The sequence below is a fragment of the Temnothorax nylanderi genome, unplaced genomic scaffold, assembly GCF_030848795.1.
Source record: "Temnothorax nylanderi isolate EJ_2023f unplaced genomic scaffold, tnyl_v1.0 TNYL_tig0030_pilon, whole genome shotgun sequence".
NCBI lineage: Eukaryota > Metazoa > Arthropoda > Insecta > Hymenoptera > Formicidae > Temnothorax > Temnothorax nylanderi.
Genome location: NW_027249092.1, coordinates 907,738 through 930,938, shown reverse-complemented (window position 1 = coordinate 930,938; position 23,201 = coordinate 907,738). Strand labels below are relative to the sequence as shown.

The following is a 23,201-nucleotide window of genomic DNA, read 5'->3' as shown; positions in this document are numbered from 1 at the left end:
AAACCATTTTTCATATTTAGTATATATGTTTAACTTGTGGTTAAAATGAAATAAAATATATATTTTTTATATCTTATTGAAGGGTTTTAAAATATGCAATTATCAAAGTGATATCTGCAATATGTTTTCATCTTGTAATAATTCAAGTTTGTTAAAGTAATTTTATAGATTGATTTGTTTACAGCAAAGCTATTAATAACTGTAAATGTATTTGTATTGGTGAATGCACTTTAGAGCGTGATGCTAAAGTCATATTTTTTGATAAGCGAAAATTTGTTCAATCATAAATTAAGTAGTAAGCAGGAGACTACAATTTCGAAGCTTTCTATCTTATGAATAAAAAATATGTTTATTTATGATTGTTGAAATTTTATAAAAAGGTAGGTAAACAAAAAAATATATGAAAATTATACATGTACAAAAATGCAAGAGATTATGATATTAACAAATAACCTAAAATAATTTTTATTTTATGTTATATTTAATTTACATAATTTGGAAAAACGTATCTAGTATGGAAAGAGTCGAACTTTAGAGAATCGCAATTTTTCTCATTGATCAAAGAACGAACTATCGCTTTAATGGAGTGTTATGGCGTCAAATGAAACTCTAAACAACGATATCATTATCAGCTCGAATGCCGTTGTAATCTCATTAAATTATTTTAAACAAACAGTGCTCGATACATGCTTATCGCTCGGTAGCGTCGATCTTTCAAATAAATCCAGAAGCGATCACGTGAATTCGACTCAAAATTTTCGCGAATTTTCATATTTCGAAGAATTCGACGGCATATTTATAACGTGTTGTAATACTCAATGCGAAGATTAAGACGGCGTTGTTCCGATGCCATTACTCGCATCACTACGCTCGAAGTATTCCATTATACGGGGAGCGGGGAAGCGGAAGATAAAGGAGCCGACGAGTCTTAAGGTGTTTCATATTTTCGCGGGAAAGCTCATACGAGCCCGACGCTGGGAGAAACGTCGTCCGCGTAGTTACGGAAATGTACGGCGCTGACATACGGAACGATCTTGTCCGGACGAGAAAACGTGCTCGACGGGCGCAGCGTAAGCCGTACAGCTACATACCGACGAGCTCTCCGCCGAGCGGAGCGTGCTCCTCAGCTTCTTTGCGCCGCGCTGCGAGGCATAACACGGCGGCGGAGGACGACCCACGGCAGGCGCTATCGTAACAAAATGCGGCCGTTTGCATAACACGACGACGAGCAATTCGGGCAGGTTTGACGGTGCGCGATATAGACCTTTAGCCACGGATGTATCCAGGGGAAGGACCGGCGAGTTCGTATGGAGACACCCGGGGATGGGGGAAAAGAGGGATCAACGGTGGGAGGGGGGACAGGGGTGAAACGTAGGGGTTCGACAGTAGGGTAACACCGCTTCCCGAGGGACTTTTGTGTAATCTATGCCACGAGATGGCCAATGGCGAATGGTATACGCCTATCCTCTAATAATGTCACAGGCGCGACGTTGTAATTGCTAGAAATCGCGACATCCGTAAATTTGCATTTCAGCATGCGGCTAAACCCCCGTGTACCCCCGTGTAGCAAGTCGGACACTTGTTTGTCGAACGTATTATTTATACAACGTATAATAGGGTACCTTTGAGGGGGATTATACGTTTCACCCGACGGGATAGAGTTACTGTTACGAGGCGCTAGAGTTCAATCGTTTGTAAGACGATCCGTTGCCTTAAGCGATTTGTATATAATCTATGCTTTGAGCTATTCGCGCTTGTAAATGCGGGAATAGCATTTATCTTCTAATTTATCATAATAAAATATTTCTTATCATCATAGTTACCCGTAATTTTCCTACAAGAAAATGGATTTATCTCTTCTAGTCAGCCAAGCTCGGCATAAATCAATTGCATTGACGGATGAACGAACGTATGCATTTGTTGTATCTTATCTTCCTTTTAGAGTGCAAGGCTTCGTTTCCTGTGTAATTAAGCTTTTATTGAAGATGGCGATCGTTATGGTTTTGATAGCATGGCAATAGTTAATAGATCGTATTCTTTTAAAGACTCCGACGGCAGCAGTTTCCGGAGGCTCCACGATAGGTGGAATAGGTGGAATAGTATCATAGAACGATTCGGTTTAGATATCACCCAGAGTATGCTGTTTCACGGTGCACCTCTGATATAGCTTATCACGTCTGTTATTTCTCGATAAAAAGTAAGGGCTCCATTTCCAGCTTCTTTCGTGTCGGCGCGTACCTACCATTCCTCTTCATTTTTGCTCGCTCCTATCCCACCCTAAACTACCCACGTATGCGTTACGTATCTGTTTGTTACCGATATATTGACATATGTATATATAGATATGTGTGTGTTGCCGCATCTATATTACATTCATTAGTGGTATATATATTCGAAAGCGCATACACATTTTCTTCTGCATCTGCATCCGCACGTGGTACGCGCATCTCGGTATGATTCTCAAATATTACAACGCGCATCCTACCTCCGTTCGACGTTCGTGTACACATTCACACATTCGCGCACTGCTTTTTCACCGTATACAGAAGTTACTTCCGTACCTTGTGCCCCGAGTCGGTGGCTGGCTAAAAGAGAAGAAGAGAAAAGAAGGAGAGATAGGGAGAGAGAACCGGAGGGTGCGCTTGGCTATAACAGGAGCTAGAATCGTTACCAGTGCTAGGAATCGAGTGCGCATGTGCCCGGAATCCCCTTTGTTCGCGTGATATGTCCGAGCTAAAGCGGAGGGCCCAAGAGGCAGCGACGAAGCGCGTAAGAAAATGAGAGAGTGCGTGGCGCCGAGCGGGAGGAGGAATGCTCGATGCTCTCAAAACGAGTTCTTTTATCTTACAGCTGATGTTATTATGCATATATTTGTCTAGCGATGCTTTCCCAGGCTATAAGTTACTCGTAGACAAAATTAAGCATTCCGTGATTTTGAGCAAACTAAACAAGCTCTTATCTTATAAGAGTCTTAAAGAAATTTAAATGAGCTGAATATTATCAATCGTGATCGTGTGGATATTTTCGATTTATCCATCATAATGAATCACAATGATTGAAACGTGTATGGTAAACAAAATTAGAGAGTATAAAAGAAGAAAAAGTACGCAATTTACGGCGCGGTAATTTTCTCAAGGTCCAACGAGAACGCAAAGAATAATTTACTTCGGGACGATTTATTAGACGCGATGCGAAATTCATGTTCTGCGAAAACCATTGGTACACTAACGCCCCGAGCCAAACATACACAGATATACTTGTTGTCATTCGCCACCTGAGTATATTTTATACATATAAACGTGAAGACGAATACTTTTTCTCGACATAAAATCAGAGCGCATTATTTCTATGTACATTATGTGTCTTGGATGCCTCGGTTATACATGACGTTTGCCTTAGTCTCAATAGAAGTATTATAAGTCATCAGACTCAATAAAGTCAAGGATCTCTGTTGCTGTTAGTTAAATTTATCCTAATAAAAGAGAAGGTCAGCGAGAAGTATATATTTACTGATTGAGTTGTCATCGGTTAAAGTCATCAGTAACAAGTCCGGCGTGATGTTAATAGATCTATCAAATTTGAGTACGTCAAGTAGAACTTTGATATGTAATGTCTTTCATTAATTTAATTTATCGATTAATTTACCGATTTTCCATTTAAAAAATCACAATTTAATGGAAATTTAGTAATGTGTTATTAATCGCTACATTACTATGAAGATTCTTGTGAAGTTATTAAAAGAAAAAAATGTATAGATTGTAGAAAGCAAATACGTTCGATCGCGACTTCAAAGTTAAACACTCTTCAAAGCTATAAAATTCAAAATAATCGGACGGTTCCCTCACATTTTATCAAATATCCAGGTCGAGTGACGTCAGTAGGGATGGTTGGAAAAGGGTGAAAGAGGGTGCGTAACACCGGCTAATATCGTAAAGCCGCAACGTGCTCTGATTAAACATTATGTGGATCCTAACATTTCTCACTACGGCGACACACGTATATAAGGATATCGTCTCTTGTGGGCGATATCTTAGTCTTTAAGATATAAACTTTTCGATTTATTGATTTAGTTCAATGATTAATAATACATATGTTTAATTTTATTGGTATTAACATATATTTCGTTTAATATTTCGAAATGCAATTAAATTTCAAAATGTCTTATACCATTAAAAAATAAACGTTAGAATGTAAGATTCGTAAACTTTTAAATTGGCTTTTTTTCTCGAGTTTTAATTTTTAATATATTTCGATGAAATAATATTAAATGCAATTATACAAACTTACGGTTTAATCTGCAAAATCTACTTGAATTTTTTTTCATCGAGTTCAAATTGCGTACGGTCAGCTCCACGTCTCTACTTTACGTTTCAACTCTCCTAATGAGTAATAACCCTTGACATCACTGTCTTTCCAAACTTATTCCGTGTCTCGTTTTGTATCTTTCGGAAGCCATAGTGGACCAACGTCGGATGTTCTAAATTGCACCAGGCACGACTTTTATTAGCGGAAAGAGACAACCGTGGCATTTGCATGTAATGGCATAGGGGGTGGATTGTAGTGAAGTGTGGTAGCACAGGGAGTGTCGGAAAATATGAGAATGGTCGGAAAGGGCGCTGCAGGGCGTGAGAGAGAGAATGAGAGAGGGAACGAGAGAAATGGTGGGGACGTAAGGCCGTAATTAGAGTCTTAGGGGGTTCTATGGGGGGTAGCTGTTCGCGCTGTTGTCGGTGGCAGGAGTGGGGACCGTTAGTCAGAATATAGAGGGTAGCAAGCCTCCGTTATGAGCTTTAAGAGGGGAAGGAATGTTTGCCAACAGCATTCTAATACTTTATTCTTTATTACAAAATTAAAATTTAATCTTGTTTTGTATCGGTCTTCACCTTCCGGATGAGATTGCGCGTATTTCGAGTATGGTTGATTTTGCTAATATTATTTTTAAGTCTGATAATACTGCCAACTGTTCTTAGAAATTATTTGGCGAGGTAAAAGCACGTAGCGTAATTAGCATGCGAGTCATGCTTATTTGAATAATAAAGAAAAATTATTATGTGATCGATTGTAATAAATTCTTGAAATGCGGATTTTATAATTTACTTTAATAAATTCAGTAGCAATTTTAGGTATATACGCTTGCTTCAGATGTGTGGCACTATCCGAGAAATTATAGTTACCGGAATTCCTTCAGCGCATGGATGAGTTAACGATTTTATAGAAGTTGTTGTGACATTTACACCTTGCTCACGAGCACTCAATTATATTTATGTGCTATCTACATGCTCATATTACACACGTGACAGTACATGTCATACGAAATTCAGCAGTCTTAGTAATCTCATAACAGGAACAGCGATTAATGAAGAATTCCAACATTATCAATATAAATAAAAAATAATCTTGATACGTTTCTCTACATTCTTGTGAGAAAAAAAATAGTCACACGAATATTCTATATAATTTATGTACACGTAACATGATCTTAAATACTCCATAAATTGAGATAATAATTAAAAAGAGACGGATATCGAAAGCAATGCATTAATTTTAGGCAATTAAACAGATGCCAGTATCCAATATTTTTTCAAGAATTGTCCTGATTATAATTTATATCTATCTTCGAATTTTCGCGCAAAGTTTGCATTTTGCGTAGCTCTCCAGTTTTCAAGATCCCGTTTATCACCGCATGACGCGACTGTTCCGACTTCGGAATCTCTCTTATAAATTTTCCTCTCGACTTTACAATTTCGTGGGAGATTAGAGCTCTTATTGGCGGCACAGTTGGCCGCCATGTAGGTACAACTCTGCCCATTGAAAGGCGCCGCCGCACCACGCATCTGAGCGCTCGCACTCGATCTTAGGGCAGGAGAGTCCCTAGGTATCCTCCGCGTATGAGCACGAGCGCGCTGAGGTGTGTGCGTGTGGTAGATACATGCCGGATAATGGGAGGCACCCTTATGGATGGCGTTTGGGTTCCACCGGGAACAATGGAGCGAACTTCCCCCTCTCACCATCCATCCTTGTCGGAATCCTTTATTACCGCCCGATGTATATATATACGAACGCTATACTCCATATATATATCTATATATACTATATGTATATCTCTGCCCCCCGTCCTACCAAAATCGCTCCCTTCAGCGTACCTGTGTACTTCACACACATTCTCCTACTAGCTGTCCAACCAATCAGGATTTAAGTCTATTGCCGGCCGTGATGGACGCTACGCGTGCGCGAGCACCTGTGTATCTAACTTGCAGCCACGGTGGTGTTAGTATCATCTTTGTGGTTCATGTCGTTTTACGTATACGTACAAATGTCCATGTGCTTTTTTCATATGAATCTAACTGGTTGATAAACTTGGATTGTTTGACAACAAAATTTGTTTTTTTTTTAGTCAAAATGTGTGTACTAGTTGTTGGTACTGATTGTTGGTTGTAAATGTATACCCTTTATTAAACGCTTAATGATTAATTATAGAAGAAAGTTTGTTATGGAGTTATGTTTGCTCAAATAGCAATTTATTTAACTCCTATCACTTGCACTCATAATGGCGCAATATTAATCGATTTCTAATTTAATTGATCGAATTTAGATATACAAAATAATTGAAAATGATAAAATTTCTTATTCTAGAGTTAATAAGTCATTTTGGAAACTGTTAGTTGATGTTACTAAATATATAATACATGTATATTGAGAAAGTTTGCCATGTGTAACTTCGTTGCAAAGTATTCTGGGGGACTCGTATGCCGCTCCATGTGATAACTGGGGAAGCGATAAATCGTTTTCGCGGTGGTTAATGTCAGTGTCAGGTCGGCCGTGCCGCAGCCACCGAACGGAGCACGAGGATACTCCAGTTTCTAAATCGGCGAAAACTCTTCGGATTGTCTCGTTACATCAGCTCTTATATCTTCTTTGTAATACCAGTAACATGATTACTGATTTACATATATGTATATAAGTAGCGTACGTAAAGAATCTTTTTTTCTAAATTAGAGAAGCAATTCGTAATCTGCGATCGTGACAAATATAATACAATCAATGTGACAAACAATGCAGAATATACAACAAAAATTATATAATAAATAAATTTTTATGAAAGGCAGAAGCCGTATTTTAGGAAGTGGAAAGTTTATTTAACAGCTTGCATATGTTTACTTTATAACTAATAATTTAGTTATTTAATTATAACTCGTAATTTAGTGACCACTGGTAATTAGGCGACTCGCTTTAATTAATTATGTAATAGATTTATTATTGCGTACTGCTAAATTCAATGTTTTTTATTTATATATTTGAAATTATCATAGATTTTAATTTTATATACTAGATGGGGAATGCCATGTTACATAGAAAAATTATTAATAGGAAAACTGTCGCAAAACCAGTAGGTATTCGATAAGGCTGCGTAAAGATTTTAGAACTGGGAAGTGGCAGTCACTTCAAGTAGACTGGACAGTCATTCATTCCGACTGGGACAAAATAGCTGGTAGAGACTGCTGCGTCGTAATAGCGGCAATAGGGCCAGGTCGTCGTAAATCTAAAGAGGCGATTAAATGTCAACCGCGCGCCTCGTGCGCGCCTTCATGCGATTTTGGTTCTTCTCGCCGAGCAGCGACATGCGGTTGAAAACAATAACCCCTTTTCGATGTTTGCTTCAGTCACTCGGTTTCCATTCACGTAAAAAGAGAGATTGTTAGAATGATTTTTATAATACACAAAAAGAAAAGAACTTTTTCCTTGTGTGTGAAAAAATTGTACATTAAATTAGATTATAAATATTTCTTTTAACACATGAAGATACCTTTTAATTCAATATTATAAATCCTAACTTATAAACGTCATAACACAAAATAAATAATTTATATACGTTAGAAAACATATTATAATTGAGCATATTTCAATTGAAATTGAACGCACGCTACCATAATCTTAACAAATTAAAGTTCTAGAATAAAGTTTCTCTTATTAGTTACTCTTTTTCTTCTTTTATTAGTTACTAGTTTCTTCAATCGAATATAACGTTTTTTTAATAAAATAATAAGATATTAATAAGAATACGAAAATATTAATAAATATGCGAAATGACCTAAGTCATTCCGATTCATAAATCGGAATAAAAACGACAGAATCTTTCTCGTAACAAAATATAAATTTCTAATTGCTTTTCCGGGTACGAAAAAGAGCAGGATATTAAGAGGAGTAATTTGACGACGAAATTTATAGTGCAGAAATAATATTCCTTAATGACCGACTAATTTGGTTCCGAGGTCTGATTAGGTAATCGCTTGAGTCTCTTGCTGTGCTTCGTAATGATATATTAACGACGGAGATTAACGTTCCAAGTGGAAAAGCAATGTATCATTGATACACTCGAATAAGCAGCGTTTTGGCAATTTACAAGGAACATATTCGATTTGTAAAATTACCCAATTACAAGTATCAAAGCTAGCGTGATCAAAACGCGTTTTAATTAAATTGGTCTTTAAATTAGAGTAGATTTAATCGGGGCCTCTTTCGTGTACCGCTTACAATAATTACCTGCGAACAGCAGCCTGCATAAAATTTACATAGCGCACTTCCCGCGGTGGTATCGGATACGTACTAGCCGTCTGGCAATCGAGGATATAACCTTTCCCGTATGGCTGCACGGCAGAAAAAACCTTGCGTTATCGGTTACAGAATAGAAATTATAACATAGTCTGTGAATTCCCCGCGTGTAACATTTCGCGAGCGTTAACGCTAACGCGAACTTCCACGGTCGCATCTTCCAGATTCCAGCCACTTGGAATTTTTCACGCGACTTATGTTTCCGATAACTGCGACCATCGGCAACAGCATCGCCGGGGCTCGCAAACCGGGGCGCGGGGAAGGGCGGTTTAATTAATGTCAGATAGAACAACGGTGTATCTACCGTCTGGCATAGCTGACTAATCGGCGAACGGCCTTGAAATACAGCCTAACCGGATACCTGGCGACTGGACGAGACGTGGGCAAGAAAAGTGCGGGGATTAGCCGCATAAATCGCACCCGGAGCTGGAATCGCGACGGAACGGACGGCGGAGTTATCGTGGGCATTTTTCCTGCTTGGCACTTTCCATCCCTCTCGTTCCTTTACATATCTCATCCATTCTCCTTCCCCCTCTCACTCTTTCTCGTTCTCTCGGCTGTTTCCTCCACATTCTACCTCTTTTCCCTCCCGTTCCTTTAACGTGCCTCCTACCCGGTCCTCTCCAACTCTATCGTTCTGGCAGAGGCTGCAGTGACCCGAGACAGCGATCAAGCGAGTCGTGGGTCGTGGCTACGCCGTATCTCCTCTCTCATCCCTCTACTCCTCTCCCCCGTCCGTTCTCCTTCATCTGGCAAACTGTCTACATTTTTCACCGGCTCGAGATTTTATTTGCCCGCAGCGCCGCGAAATTAAGCCGTTTTGAGATATTTATGAATGGATCGCTGAGGGGGCTCACGTATGGTCCCTCCGGCGGTCGAACAAAGAGGGGTTAGGCCCTAACGCGACATATCTAGACGCGAGAGTTCGCGATTTGCAGGTGCTGTCAAGATTCTACAGTGCGTTGGCGAAATCTGTCTAATGCCTCTTCGGCATCGCGTATATTATTTTTTTCAAACGCCGTACTGTCGCGTGTCGTCATGCTGAAATTTTTTGTGAAATTGTGAAATTGTGAAATTAATGGATAGTCTAAAGGCCAGCTAATCTTTGGATGGAATCTACATGATATTTTAGAGTTTTAGTGCGTGATTCATTAATAAGTTACAGACATTCGTTCTCAGTTCGCACTTGATGCTTCGATTGAAAGAATAAAGCTACAGTGTTAAGACTTAATACTGATTCATTTACATAGTGATGATAATATTGATCGCGCTAAATGAGTCGCTTCGTAGACGCGAAAGCATCTGTGGGCATCTGGCAATATCAAATGGACTGCTCAATATATAATTTAATAGATCTAAGAGAGCACGGGTTGCTGATTATTTATAGAAAAAAATGCCAATAATTACATCTTGGTTCTTCATGTAGCTTGTCTAATGAAACGACATCGAAAAGATTTAATCAAATATAAACATTCGTTATTTTTTAATGCAAAGTAAGGAGTTCTTTGAGTAGTTATATAAAAAATGGCATAGGTCGATTTGATCAAATCTGGATGCGTAGTGGTACAGACTGGCGAACATAGCCTGACAAACTTCCACAATATCCACGATTGTTCCCCGAGCCCCGAGCTGCATGCTAAAGCAGACCTAAAGCAGATATTAAACTTAGTATATGACCGTAATTAGACACAGGCCTGTGCCATCCATAATGGCGTATTTCTGTGCGCGCGTCTCATCGTGTCGCCCTTCTGTAGAGTGGCAATGGACCACTGGCAATTGACTATAATTTATTTGTCTCTGAATCATTTACGACAGAACGCTAATTAACACTTTGCGAGACTTCACAGATAAACGATATCTATCTTTAATATTCCATGCATGAGTTTCTATCTTTTTACGGTAACGTATTTAAAAAGAAGTCTCTGAATTTTTATATCTTTATGTACGCAAAGGAAATTGTTAATTGCATTAACTATCGTCTATATTATTCTCTAAAGATATTTTGGATTTTTATTTCAGAAAAGCAAAAGTTTTTGTTAGTCTCATCGAACGAATATCCGTTTCGTGGCTTCTGGTAAGCCTCCATCTCGGCGCGCAACTTTATTCTCGCCGGATAAATTCTGGCACAGCGGCATTAGTTTTCTCCGTCGAAATTATTGATAATGCTCGCACACCCAGCGCTTCGCCGATGGGCCATATTTATGGCGAATGGAGTGGGCGCAATCAAGTTCACCCGTCTTCTAAGACGGACGTGACGGGCCCTCCTAGGGTCGGTGGAGAGGATGCAACCAAGAGTTTTCTGGCTGCTGTGCTAGGCTTGCCGCCGCGTGATATGCCGCCAGGAGGATAGAATGATCTCCCCTCTGGTTGCCAAGGTAACCTATGTCCCACCCTTCGGGCTTCGGTAACCACCCCGTGGCTGCAACGGACGTACGTGTGCCAAACTGACGCACACGGCCGCGCTAAAAACGGTGTTGATTCGCACTAATACAGACGCGGCCGGTCCCACCACACGTACGTAAAAAGCGGAATTCGTGAGTGTGGTCGCTGATTCAGGTACACGCGTACACCGACGCGGGGCTCGTGGACCGCGCGCTGGCGAGAACGGCCATGCTGAATTCAATATCAGCATTCTCTGCATTCTCCAAGAGTTTTCTGCTCGCCCCGGAGCGATACGTATTTGATGGGTCATCCTGCATCGGGAATTGCGCACGTGCGTGTCATTTGAGCGCTCGATCGCTATAGCACGAGTATCGTTATGACGGAAGATAGAAAATACGGCTTAAATCTGTCGTAGGGTAATACCCCCTTTGCCATTTGTTAATCCGATTTCTCAACATATATTACTATTCCGCAAGGTGTAAGCAAATCACGTCAGCTATATCTGTATATTACGTAAATTGCCCATAACTTGAGTGTAATATGTGATCGCTTGCTAATCAGCCTCATGATCTCATGAATAGTATTATACTGACTTCTATAATGTATGATTATACCATGCTTTGATTTTATCTATTCATGAAAATGGATGTGCAATATCTCAAGTAATACGATCTTCTTGATTATAAATCTATAGCAAGTCCAAAATTAACTTTTAACAAAAATAAAATTACATATTTTTTTCAAAGTTTTTAAATTTTCGACAGTAAACCACCCTTGCTCATTAAATCGTAAAATTTTGATAAAGAAAAATCTTTATTTTATGTGGTTATTAAATAAAAACTGAAATGCTTTTATGTATAGTACCTATATGTATAGTTTTCAATGCACCTGATGTGACTAATTGTTCTACGTATCACCTTCGAGTTCTAACCAATTTAATAATTAATTTTCGACACTTTTTACCGTACAATCTTCGTATTCTCGTAAAATAATCGGAAAGAAAAGTCTTGCTATCTTTTATTGGTCAGTAGCACGCATTTGCTTCATCACGAGGCAGTAATATGGCCACTCAGCGTCGCTCCGCGAATGATGGTATTATGGCTGTCCACTCTTTGCACTAAAGAACCGGTTTCTTCGCGATCCTCAGAAAAGAGATGCTCGTCGCCCGTGGCGACAACTGAAAGTGAAGTTACCTTTGAATTGAATTGATTACGAAAATATATTCGAAATTCAGCAATGACGTTATAAATGTATAAAGAGACCATTTAGATGTATTATAGTTAAATTTACCTCACAATTTTTTATTTGTAATAAATTTATTTTATATTTGATTTTAATTGTTATTACTGTCATTTAACTATAAGCAACACGTGCTGTCGTAGAAACTGTTTCGAAGCAGGTCCCGTAACATCGCGCAAAGTTTTTTTACCTGCGCACCCGACGTTTCGATTCGTATCTTTAAAACTCGTAAAAAAATTTAAAGTCGCCTGTATCCTTGTTTATGACATCAACTCTCTTGGAGAAAGTTAACCGAGTGAAGTAGCACTAGAAAGGGTTCGTTGTGAGTAACTTTCGTGAGAGCTTCCTGGGAACTTTCTATTTTTATTCATTCTTTTTTAACCCTCACAATAAGCGGTAGGTCCAAAGAACATTTTTTTCTTTTCGGAGAGAGAGAAAGGTAGGAGAGAGTTAAAATTTGTGATAGGCTGTGAAGACCATTTAAGATCATCAGTTAGAAACAGAGGAGAATATCCTTACTGTTAGTTGGAATTATTGTTGCTGTTAGTAAGATAGATTTTACGCTCCATAAAAAAAAATTATTTAAGATGCGTTATAATTTCTTATTATAGAAATATGGAATATATTTATACTATTTCGTTCTTTTAATATATTTATGCTTTTTAATTTAACATATTTTAGTATTTTAATAATGCGAAGAAAAAGTTAATTTTTAGAGTAAAAATAATTGTGAAAATTTTAAAATTTATATTTGCATAAATTTGTTCGCACATTAATGTTACAATTTGTTACGAAGAGAGGAGTCTAGAGACTATCGAGTGATCTCAAAAATTAGATTTCTTACCATTTTCAGGTCCGAATGGCTGCCCGAGGCGCAGAGGTCGGCAAACGTACACGCGGTTCCAAACATTGGAATTAGAAAAAGAATTTCACTTCAACCACTATTTGACGCGACGACGACGAATAGAAATCGCGCACGCACTCTGCCTGACGGAACGACAGATCAAGATCTGGTTCCAGAATCGGCGAATGAAGTTGAAAAAGGAGTTAAGGGCGGTCAAAGAAATCAACGAGCAAGCCAGACGCGAGCGCGAGGAGCAAGATATGATGAAGAAACAGCAGGCGGAGAAACAGGCCAAGTTGCAGCAGGAGCAGCAGAGCGCCGCCCTACAGCATCAGCAGCAGCATCACGTAAGCGGCCTGGAAAAAACGCAAAGCGATCTTCTGAAGGCAGTCAGTAAGGTACCCACATAGGATACCTTACTGAGCCGACTCTCTTTCTTTTAAGGAAGACACAAGAGACTGGAGCGGCCTGGACGAAGACTCCGAAGCGAAGTAGTTGGTAAGGTCGATCACGTAGAAGATCCTGAGTTCTCTTCCTCTCATCTTCGCACGCGAGAAACAGGTACGAAGCATCTGATGCAAAGATTTTCGTGATCTTCCTCGAGTCGGTGAGCCGGTGCTCGCAAGTAGAGGACCTTGCGGATGCGGTCATCGGCCCTTTTTTTACCAAGGGGGGAAGATAGCGAAGATTTAGGCAGCCTGGAAGATACACACAGAGCGCGAGCTTCTCTGGGCGACCGAGAAAAGGTACGCGATGAATGCCTTGCTGAATCGGTTCTCTCTTTTGTTTTTTTAAGCAAGAAAGAAAGATAAGTAGATGTTACGATAGTAAAAAGAAAAACTCGAAGCATAGAGAATGAACGCACCCCACCCCAGCTACGTACTTACTTGGCTAGTCCCCGAAGGGCGACATGCGAAACCGCCTCGCACGGGGCTCAGCCTGTGACTGATTCCTAGAACGTATAATGTATATTGTTAATCGGGTGCTACACAATGAGCCATCGCGATTATCAAGCGATGAACGTGCGAATTGGCGCGATACTGCCATGGAGAGCCAATAATTACGTCGAGGCGGTGAGTAGATTAATTAAATGGGCCGAAACTGAAGGATTAATGGTCGTATGGGCCAATCAGAATCATTAACCGGACATTGCGATTAATTGATCGAACTCTGAGAGAAGGAAGTAATTAAATCAAACTGCGTAAGCGGACCGTAAGCGGCATTCAATTACAAGAAACCAGCGAACGAAATAAGAGTTTAGGTAATCCTCGATTCATCACTTATCTTGCAAGTGCGAATTTTCGTTGATTAGCTAGACCTTATACGAAGCGTCATCGTTCCGGAGGAAGAAATACGGTGACGCAATTTCGAGAAAACGGTTTCATCATTTTCGACGTTGAACGTTTTACCTTCGACGTTACGTGGACGCTTCCTTTGCACGATCACTAAACGAAATTACAAAAGGCGTAAAATTTGCGACGTTCTCGTTGGAACAACGAACGTGTCTCTCGCGCGATTGCGGATTTCCGGTAACTCCTTCTAGATATCGGTCTACGATTATAAATAACGGGCGTACACGACTATTTTCCCCTACATTTCCCCTCCTCGCTTCATTCAATAAAATAATTCAATATTTGCTTACTATGTTCACTTTTTAAACGAATTAGCTAAATGTTATTTATGCCGATTTTGTATGTTGAAATTTTTAACTATTTATCGAACAAATAGATTAGTCATTGGCGGTATAGCAAGTTTTATCTACATATGGGTTTTATAAAGAAATTTGTATTTTCTTGGAGAAAAAGATCTAATTTTACAAATTATATAATAATGCACATGTAATGTATATGTGGTAAAATAATTTTTTCCTTGAAAACAACTCTTTCGGTACGCTCGGTACATTTTCGCACAAAAAAACCTATACTCACGGATATAGGAAAAACATACTGCTTATGTTTTCCAGCCATTCCGATATGTCAATTCAGACAAATCGCAAGAAATAAAACTTTTTGTTAACGAAATATAGTAAATTATTTTAGACACAATAAAAGTTTAGGGTATTTATTTTTTTACCAACGTGAGTAAAAGTAGTATTCTATCGTGAGCAATAAAATATTGTTGAATTCGCGAAATTTGTCGAAGAATTTAAGAAATATAGATGTATGATGGAAAGACATAAACGATATTCAGACGTTGAAGAACGAGGTAACGTGCCGTGAGTATATAAACATTGGTTTTCTCAAGAATATATCTTTCTGAACATTGTTTCTCGAAAGCGTGATATAGATGGTAAATAACTGTACAATATGCTTGGCAACCGCGCTTTGTCAAGATTCTGACAACTAGTAATTGTCTCGATTATCCTGCCGTGTCGATAAACAAGAAAAAATTATACATATACACATGTACACGTAACACACAGTTAATCTACGTTAACATTTCGAGAGAATGCTTTAATCATTTACCTAAAGTTGGGATAAAATGTTTTGCATGCTGAATTTCATAATATAATTTCTGTGTAACACTCAATCAATTAATCGTTTGAATTATAATTTGCGCATTTTTTTATTATTATTTTCTTTTCAACCGTATATTGGAAATTATAGGTACATGTAAATGTTCGTGAGTACACAATAATTTTGATGAAAAAAAAGAGCAACAAACGCGGGAGAAAGTAAGCTACACATGGATACACGCTCGTATGTACGTACGAGAAACACGAACCACATTACCGGACGAGTATCTCACTCTTAGTACATTAAATACGTAATTTGGTGTCAGGGTAGACTTTTCCATAGATATAGAACCCGTTGTTGGTATTACTTACTTAGAGTTCGTAAAAAAAGGAAAAGATAAACATAAAAGGAATAACCGATATATAAATTATTGCCTAATTATTTTTTTCTCCTTCATATTAGCGCGATCGATGCATAGGTCTTGATTCTTTATCATAGAAGTCTTGAACAAATTTTATCCGAAGTATATAGTGCTACTCTTAATTTAATAGCTATAAAATTGAAAATAAACATATTGTTGTTTAATGCTAAGCAACACAATGTGTTCATTTTTTATTGATTTCATAATTATTGCAAAGAAAAATAAAAAATATATTGTATTTGTTATTATTTGTTATAAACAGATAAGATTTTAATCTAAATATGTATATACATATTGTATATGTATATACCTTTAGATTAAATTTTATCAATATATATTTATATGAATGAAAAATAGGTAAAATCTGGCAAGAAAATCACATTTTTTCAGATCAAGATCAGAATCTATTGCATGGATCGCCTAATTTATAATGACGTAAAATCATATTGTACACAATACCATATTATATATTATTAAAAGTAATAAGTATATATTATATATATGGACAAAAGAAAAAGAAAATCTGTTGTATCGCGCATCAAGGTAGAATTTTTTCGGGTGCGGTAAGATCTTAGGATACATTTAAACAAGTACGTAAACTGAGGGGAAAAAATACCTTGTTAATCTAATTGAATGAGAAAATAGCATAAATAACGGCGAGCAGCTCCAAATAGACGTCCGTAATCAAAGCAAAAAAGCACACCTAAATAAATTGAAGGAAAAAACGTATTCGTATTAATACTCTACCGCTAATTTTACCTAAACTAAACAAAAATAATACTATAAATAATATTCCCATACGTAATGTAATGATTAAGCTGCGCGTGTGAGTCCGCACGTATGATGTACTCACGTATCTCCTCACATAGCGAAGTACCTACTTACATACCGTAATCGTAATAGTGTTTTAACGTGTAATGTGCAAAATGAAAAAAGATGAAGTAGAACATAATATATGCGTGTGTAAGATTAAACAGTTTTGCAGAAATTAGGTTTCAATAAGGTAACGAGAGCACTCGCAGAAATATGGTCGCATTTACGGATGTTACAACGTGCTCAGTAATTACAACGTATCTAATTAAAATATTCGCGGAATATACTTTAAACTATTATTCAAATTAAAAAAATTATATAGCCTGCTAAGGCACTATAATGGTGCGTTTCATAATGATAATAGCGATGTATTTCGGAGATAATAGTCATTAATGATTAACGAAACTATTAATTAAATTTAATTAATTGATTAATTACATTTACTAATTTATATATAAAATGTAAGTGTAAATTGTAATAAATCAATTAGGATACGACCCATTTTTAATTATATCTTTCCATTTAGATTTATCTGCAAAATCTACGGTAGAAGGTACATTAAATGTTTAATTCATATATACGAAAGGAAAGTTGCATTATAATTTTTGAAATATTTTTATTTAAATAAGAACAAATGTTCTTGACTAAAAATAATATCTTTTTATTGCACATCGATATGATCATCACATATGTCGAGCCATATTTCGTGCTTGTACTCGACTTACGCATATAGATATACAAAAAATATTATGGAACAACACAACACACATATTTGTATATCGGTTCCACTCCACGTAATCTGTTATCGTGTTAAGAGTACACAACGTAATTATTGTATATTTCGTGGCCGTAGCCCATGGATCTTTCGGTTGTTCTGTCGGAATGTAAAAAAAAAAGAGAAGTACGATCGCGCCTGAACATACTCCGGCTCATTGTATACGGAACAAAAAAAAAGAAGTAATATCGTGGAATCGAAAAATGAGAGGGACGCACGTGACGCGGTTAGCTCCGAGAATCGGTGTATCTATTTATAGAAAAGCTTTATAAATACATGACTTTATTTACGAACTATTATTATTATTATATTATTATCATTATCATCATCATCACTATTAATTATTATTTTTATTTTGTTTTATAAATTTACCCGTCAGGTCCGCCATGTAGCTTTCGATTCTACAAGGCGGACGTGCGAGCATTAGTTTTATTATATTATTATTATTAAATATGAGTTATTATCATTATTATTGCTTAGTTATGTTTTTATGTTATTGCTATACAGACATCGTTAATTTTTAAGCGACGTGGCAGCAGCAAGTACTGCGACGATGGCGGCGCCAATACGTCCGACAAATTAGAGATATACGTAATGCGTAATAATAATTATTATTAAAACTTAGTCCGAAGAATTTGTACAGTATGGGACGATGAGATTTATGGCGGCCGTGTTAGTTTCTATTTACGATATACATTAAGTCCTTAACTCTTAGCGAGGCGGTGTGTGTGGCGAATAAAGGGGATGACATCGACGTACGGAGTCGCGCCACTTTTTGCGCGCATACGTCAGACGTCGACCATAGTGTTGGACTTGAGAAACGGATCGATGATGAGGATTAGTGATTTCTCTTCTATACGCCATTACGCATTTCTCTTCTAGAAAGTCTCGAATCACAAATCTTGTCTTAACGACGATAATCAGTTATTGTGTGACTATATTACTTTATCTGAGAAAAAGTTCCAGGAAATTTCGTTTGAGCTGCTTCGTTGATCGCTTATAAACATTGTTGATGTGGAATTTTGACGAGCGTTGTAACTGCTCGCTTTATATTTTTACAATGGGTATACGAGTAACTTTAAAAAGGAAAAAAACGATCGACTTGTTTGGAAATTGGCATTACAGGTACATAAGACTCTTAGAAAGTATATTGTCACGGATTTAATTCGTGATTTTCTAAATTACACGAATTAGTCTGCATCCGATGTATCCTAATCAATGAGATCCCTTCTCGAATCTTTCGCATGGATCGGAAGAGTGTAGAGGTATAAGGCGGAAATTTTAGAGTAAAAATTGTGCGGGCGCCGTCCACATATGAAGCTTTCTCTTGGCTTATATCTAAGCTAGCTGCAGCAACTCTCTATATGGTTATAGAATATTATTCCAAATAACTGACGCATAATCATATCATATAACGTTCATAATGCTTTCCCATCCTCTTCCCTTTTCTCCTTGTTCCTTCGATCTGTCCTCCTCCTCCTCCTCCTCCTCATTCCTTTTCCTTTCCGCTTCTACCTCTCTGCCATTTATATACTCGCTCTAATCTTACCATTATCGTAGATGTGTACTATATCGAATTGATAGTACCGACTAGGTATAGTTAACTGAAACGTTAAAAAAAAGGAAACACATAATATGTTAGTAGTACAACATTGCCCGACTTGCCAAACTCGCGTACACGTCTTTCTTGAATTCGCGTGGCCACGGCCGGTTCTTCGACATTAATGCAAAAATATTTATTGAAGCAAACCCCCACCCAGTCTCCACTTCCCAAACCCCGCGCGAGGACTTCTCTTATCCGAATTAATAAATATAGAACGAACACTAGAGTGTGGCTCAAACATTGGTTAAACGATGTAGTAACATTTAATGTGCGTGTATGAGTAGTGGAAGAGGTTTTGCTTTTGAGGACAAAAAGGGTTGCATGGACGTGCGAAAGTAATGATGGCATAATATGAGAGAGAGAGAGAGAATGTGCGCGCATGTGTGTGTGTGTATGTGTATGTGTATGTCAGAGAGAGAGCGTGAAATATTCAGCGTAAATCACATCGTATTATTTGTAAGCAAATGCGAATCTATTGGCAAAATTGAAATTAATTAGACCTATTCTTCGCGATAAGCGCCACGTATTGGTTAAAAGAAGAAAAGTTATTTATGAAACAAGTAGCCAAATCCGTCTGGCGAAACGTAGGATTGAGATGAGAAAAAAATTGTTTGTTATATTTTCTTTATCTATAGATGTCATTGTTTATTTATGAGCTGTTTATTTTACGTATTTTTTTTCGTATATTTGTTTTTGTTAATGTGAAAAGAAAGGTACTGACGAATTTTTTTTAATGATAGCATAGTGTGAATATATCGCTTGTCGTCTCTATTGTTTCGATGCGTATTTTTTATATAGATATATTATGTAGATTTTTAATATTCTGTACTCGAAGATGATGATGCTGTTGCGTACCGCAATCTCTAAGCTTAACAGGCACTAACGATTTCGTTGAAATATCTCGCGATTGCCGAAAAAAAGAAACTAATTCTAGTCTTCTTCTTTGGCAACTAAACGCTGATGATTGGTACGGAACAATTTCGTTGTCCTTCGCGCAACTGGTTGTATTATACTTATTGCATTTGTTCATTCGACCTGTGTGTACTAGTGTAACGGTGTGTCCGGCTAGCGTGAACACAAATCTGGGCACTTGAGGTTGGAATCGACTGTGAGTATGCAAAAATTAACTGTTGACTAGATTGCTGTTTGGGATTTTAATAACATCAGACAATGTTGAACATATTTAAAATGTTTCTGTTCGTTCGCAAGAATGTGTTGACTGTCTTTGTTGTTATTTTTGGTAATTGTTTGCCATTGACGTTGCTCACAACTGATTCCGTAAAGTGATAAGCTAATCAGTTTTTATATACACATTAAATGTTATTTTTTTTGTTGTGGCAGCTTTTTTACGTCTCGAATTTTTTTAATGATCTTCCTATGGCAGCGCGTCCTGTATATAATATAATAGCTTTCTTGATCTTTCGCGCTTGTTATAATCTGACGAAACTTGGAGAAATTCGGTCTAAAATGTTCTTCATTGTTCGTTTTGACAGAACAAAGGATCTTCTCATTTTTTGTCAGAAACTGTGCGTGAAAAATTTTACGCAGAAACGTATTTCATCACGACGACATTTCGTTGCTCTTCCTGTCATCGAACGCTTTGATTAAAGAAAAATTCCTCGAAGTTGTTGACATAAATCCAAGAGTTATGTCTAACGGACACTTGTTCTGCTCCGATTGTTTAATTAAATGTTGTTTATTGTTTAAATATAATGACGAGATGTTGTATTTCGTACAATAAAAACAGTAAGTCCGGGCCTGTGCACATTTTTATCAATAACGATGGAAATCGAATTATAGAAATATTCATTTCCGAGATTCTGCAATGTCTTTGCTCAAAGTTACAGCCGATTCAGCGCAGTCTCTTTCTGTTCTTTCGTGATATCACGCAATAATACTGCGAAACTTCGTAAGTGAGAGAAGTTAATTGTCAATTTCAATTTAATTTGAGCCCTTTTTTATTCTATTCTCTCGTACTTTTTAAAATAATCCACAAATGCAGATTTTTTAATCTTTTAATCATTAATTTTATGTCTATCGAATGGATGGAAAGCCGTACATTATTTCAACAATTCTCGATGTAAATATTAAACACCACCCTAACGTTAACATCGCCCAGTGAATGAAGAGCCGCAAGAGAAAATTAATTAAGATGAATGAATCCGCGGGTCTTAACGTATCGATGATACCCAATTAACGTAATAATGTAACGATAAGCGAGCGTAGCTGTCCTTCAATACCTACCTACCTACCACGTTAAGTAATAGGAGTAATGAAATAATGGAGTCTCATGTCTATTGACTATTAATGATTAGTATTATACCGTACGACGAGAGCTGGTGACGAGATTGACGACGATGATGATAACGATGATGATGGCGAGCGAGGTGGTAATTCATTGACAATGAATGTAAATGTATCCATTTTCAAAACTTGATGTAGAATTATATTCGTAAGCTATCTATGATATTACAAACGAAATAAAAGCATATAGTAAATTATGGATGCTTGTTTTATTCCTGTAATAAAACTCACCATTCTGTTATTATTTTCTTTTTCACCGTATATGTATATAATCGTAAGTGACTTAAACCAATTCATGTTTAAAGAGCATCATTTAGTAGAGGTAGACGAAGCTATAATAATTTTGATAAACTCAAATCTTGACAAATAAATACACGAAAATGGCGTATATTTACGACGAGGGAAATAGAGATGTGACAATGAGATATATTTCAAGCGTTTTAAATTCTTTCATTATTTTTCCATCTTGTTATCTTTTATATTTAGCGGAACATTGGATTACTACCTATATCCAAGATAGACACATTCTTACTTTTCCATCACGAAGACTCGAATTTATAGCAGTTTCTTCTACAAAATGGAGCATTTAAGTTTTGTATAATTTTTCGTCTTAATTATCTTATTAAGACATGAAAATAAGAAAAGGAAGAAGATAAAGATAGAGTAAAGAAATCACCAAGTTAACTCTCTCTTACATGTAAAAATGTACATTTTAATGGCAAATTTCGGCCATACGTGAGGAGGACAAACTTTTGTTTCTATCCTCTTTTAGATTTCCATTCCTACATCTCATCGAATTTTCGCCACTTTTACGCTTGCAAGGGTGGAACATTGAAATGGAGGCATCGAGTGGTCGCGTATGGCTGCGGATATTCGGAAATAACCGTATCGGTTTATGCGTCACGGTCCCCTAGGCTCTCTTCCTATTTGCCGATCACCCATTTCTCTTGCAATCCGTTTGTATTTGGTGTATCGCACCATTTTGCTTTGTATTGCGCATCTTTCGTTTAAAAAAATGACCGTTTTTATATCCTGAAGTATTCTATCCCAAGATAAAAAGTCACAAATAGCATAATATTATAGAAATAACGTGACACAACTTTTTAAGAAAGTGTTTAACATAAGAAGAGAGAATTTATTGTATACGAAAATTTATTTAAAACGGTACGGTTGCATTTTTTCTGCAACAACTTGGATAGTTGATGATTCAATCAACAGAATGACAAACTTAAAAATAATGATTGAGTGAACGCTTGATATAATTTCGCAGCCACTCCCGACACGGTCCAATTTTCGAAAATTTTTATTCAATATTACGTTATTGATCTTTTGTTCTACACGAGGATACGAGTCCAAAGTGGTATCGCAAGTATTTCCGTTAATGTATGAAACCAGTTGTTCGCAGCGCGACATTCCCCCAATGTTACGTAGAATCGCCCTGATCCGCTTTATAGAATCTTATTCTCCATGGTAGGCGGAGAGCTAGGATCCGGTATTGTCTGATTGACGAATGAAATAGATCCCGTGGCGAAACCCGTCCCGGTCTCTTTGTCCTTGCCTGGTGTTTCCGGAGGGTCCAGGACGGTTCTTCGCGCACAGCGCGGCACGCCATTGGCAATCCGCGAGGTCTCGTACCCGCGGCGCATATGGAATATTAATTCGTGGGGTTAAGGTTACCAACGGCATTGCGTACATACGGACGGTCATGTATATCCGCACGTCGCGCACATATATCCACGTCGTTTCGAATGTAT

The 23,201-nt window shown here is 37.6% G+C and overlaps 1 protein-coding gene across 2 annotated transcripts in view; it reads left to right on the top strand.

Moving 5' to 3' along the window:
• LOC139770489 (homeobox protein abdominal-A homolog) overlaps positions 1–21,646 on the top strand; it is a 32,945-nt gene extending 11,299 nt beyond the window's left edge. The window contains exons 3-4 of one of the 2 annotated variants that reach the window (XM_071702480.1): positions 13,085–13,422; positions 13,520–21,646. In XM_071702480.1, the coding sequence (XP_071558581.1) occupies positions 13,085–13,422; positions 13,520–13,570 (389 nt within the window). In that variant the 3' untranslated portion in view covers positions 13,571–21,646. Of the gene's footprint in view, positions 1–13,084 lie in introns of both variants that reach the window. The other variant, XM_071702478.1, reaches the window with a different exon arrangement.
• Positions 21,647–23,201: the final 1,555 nt, after the last annotated feature.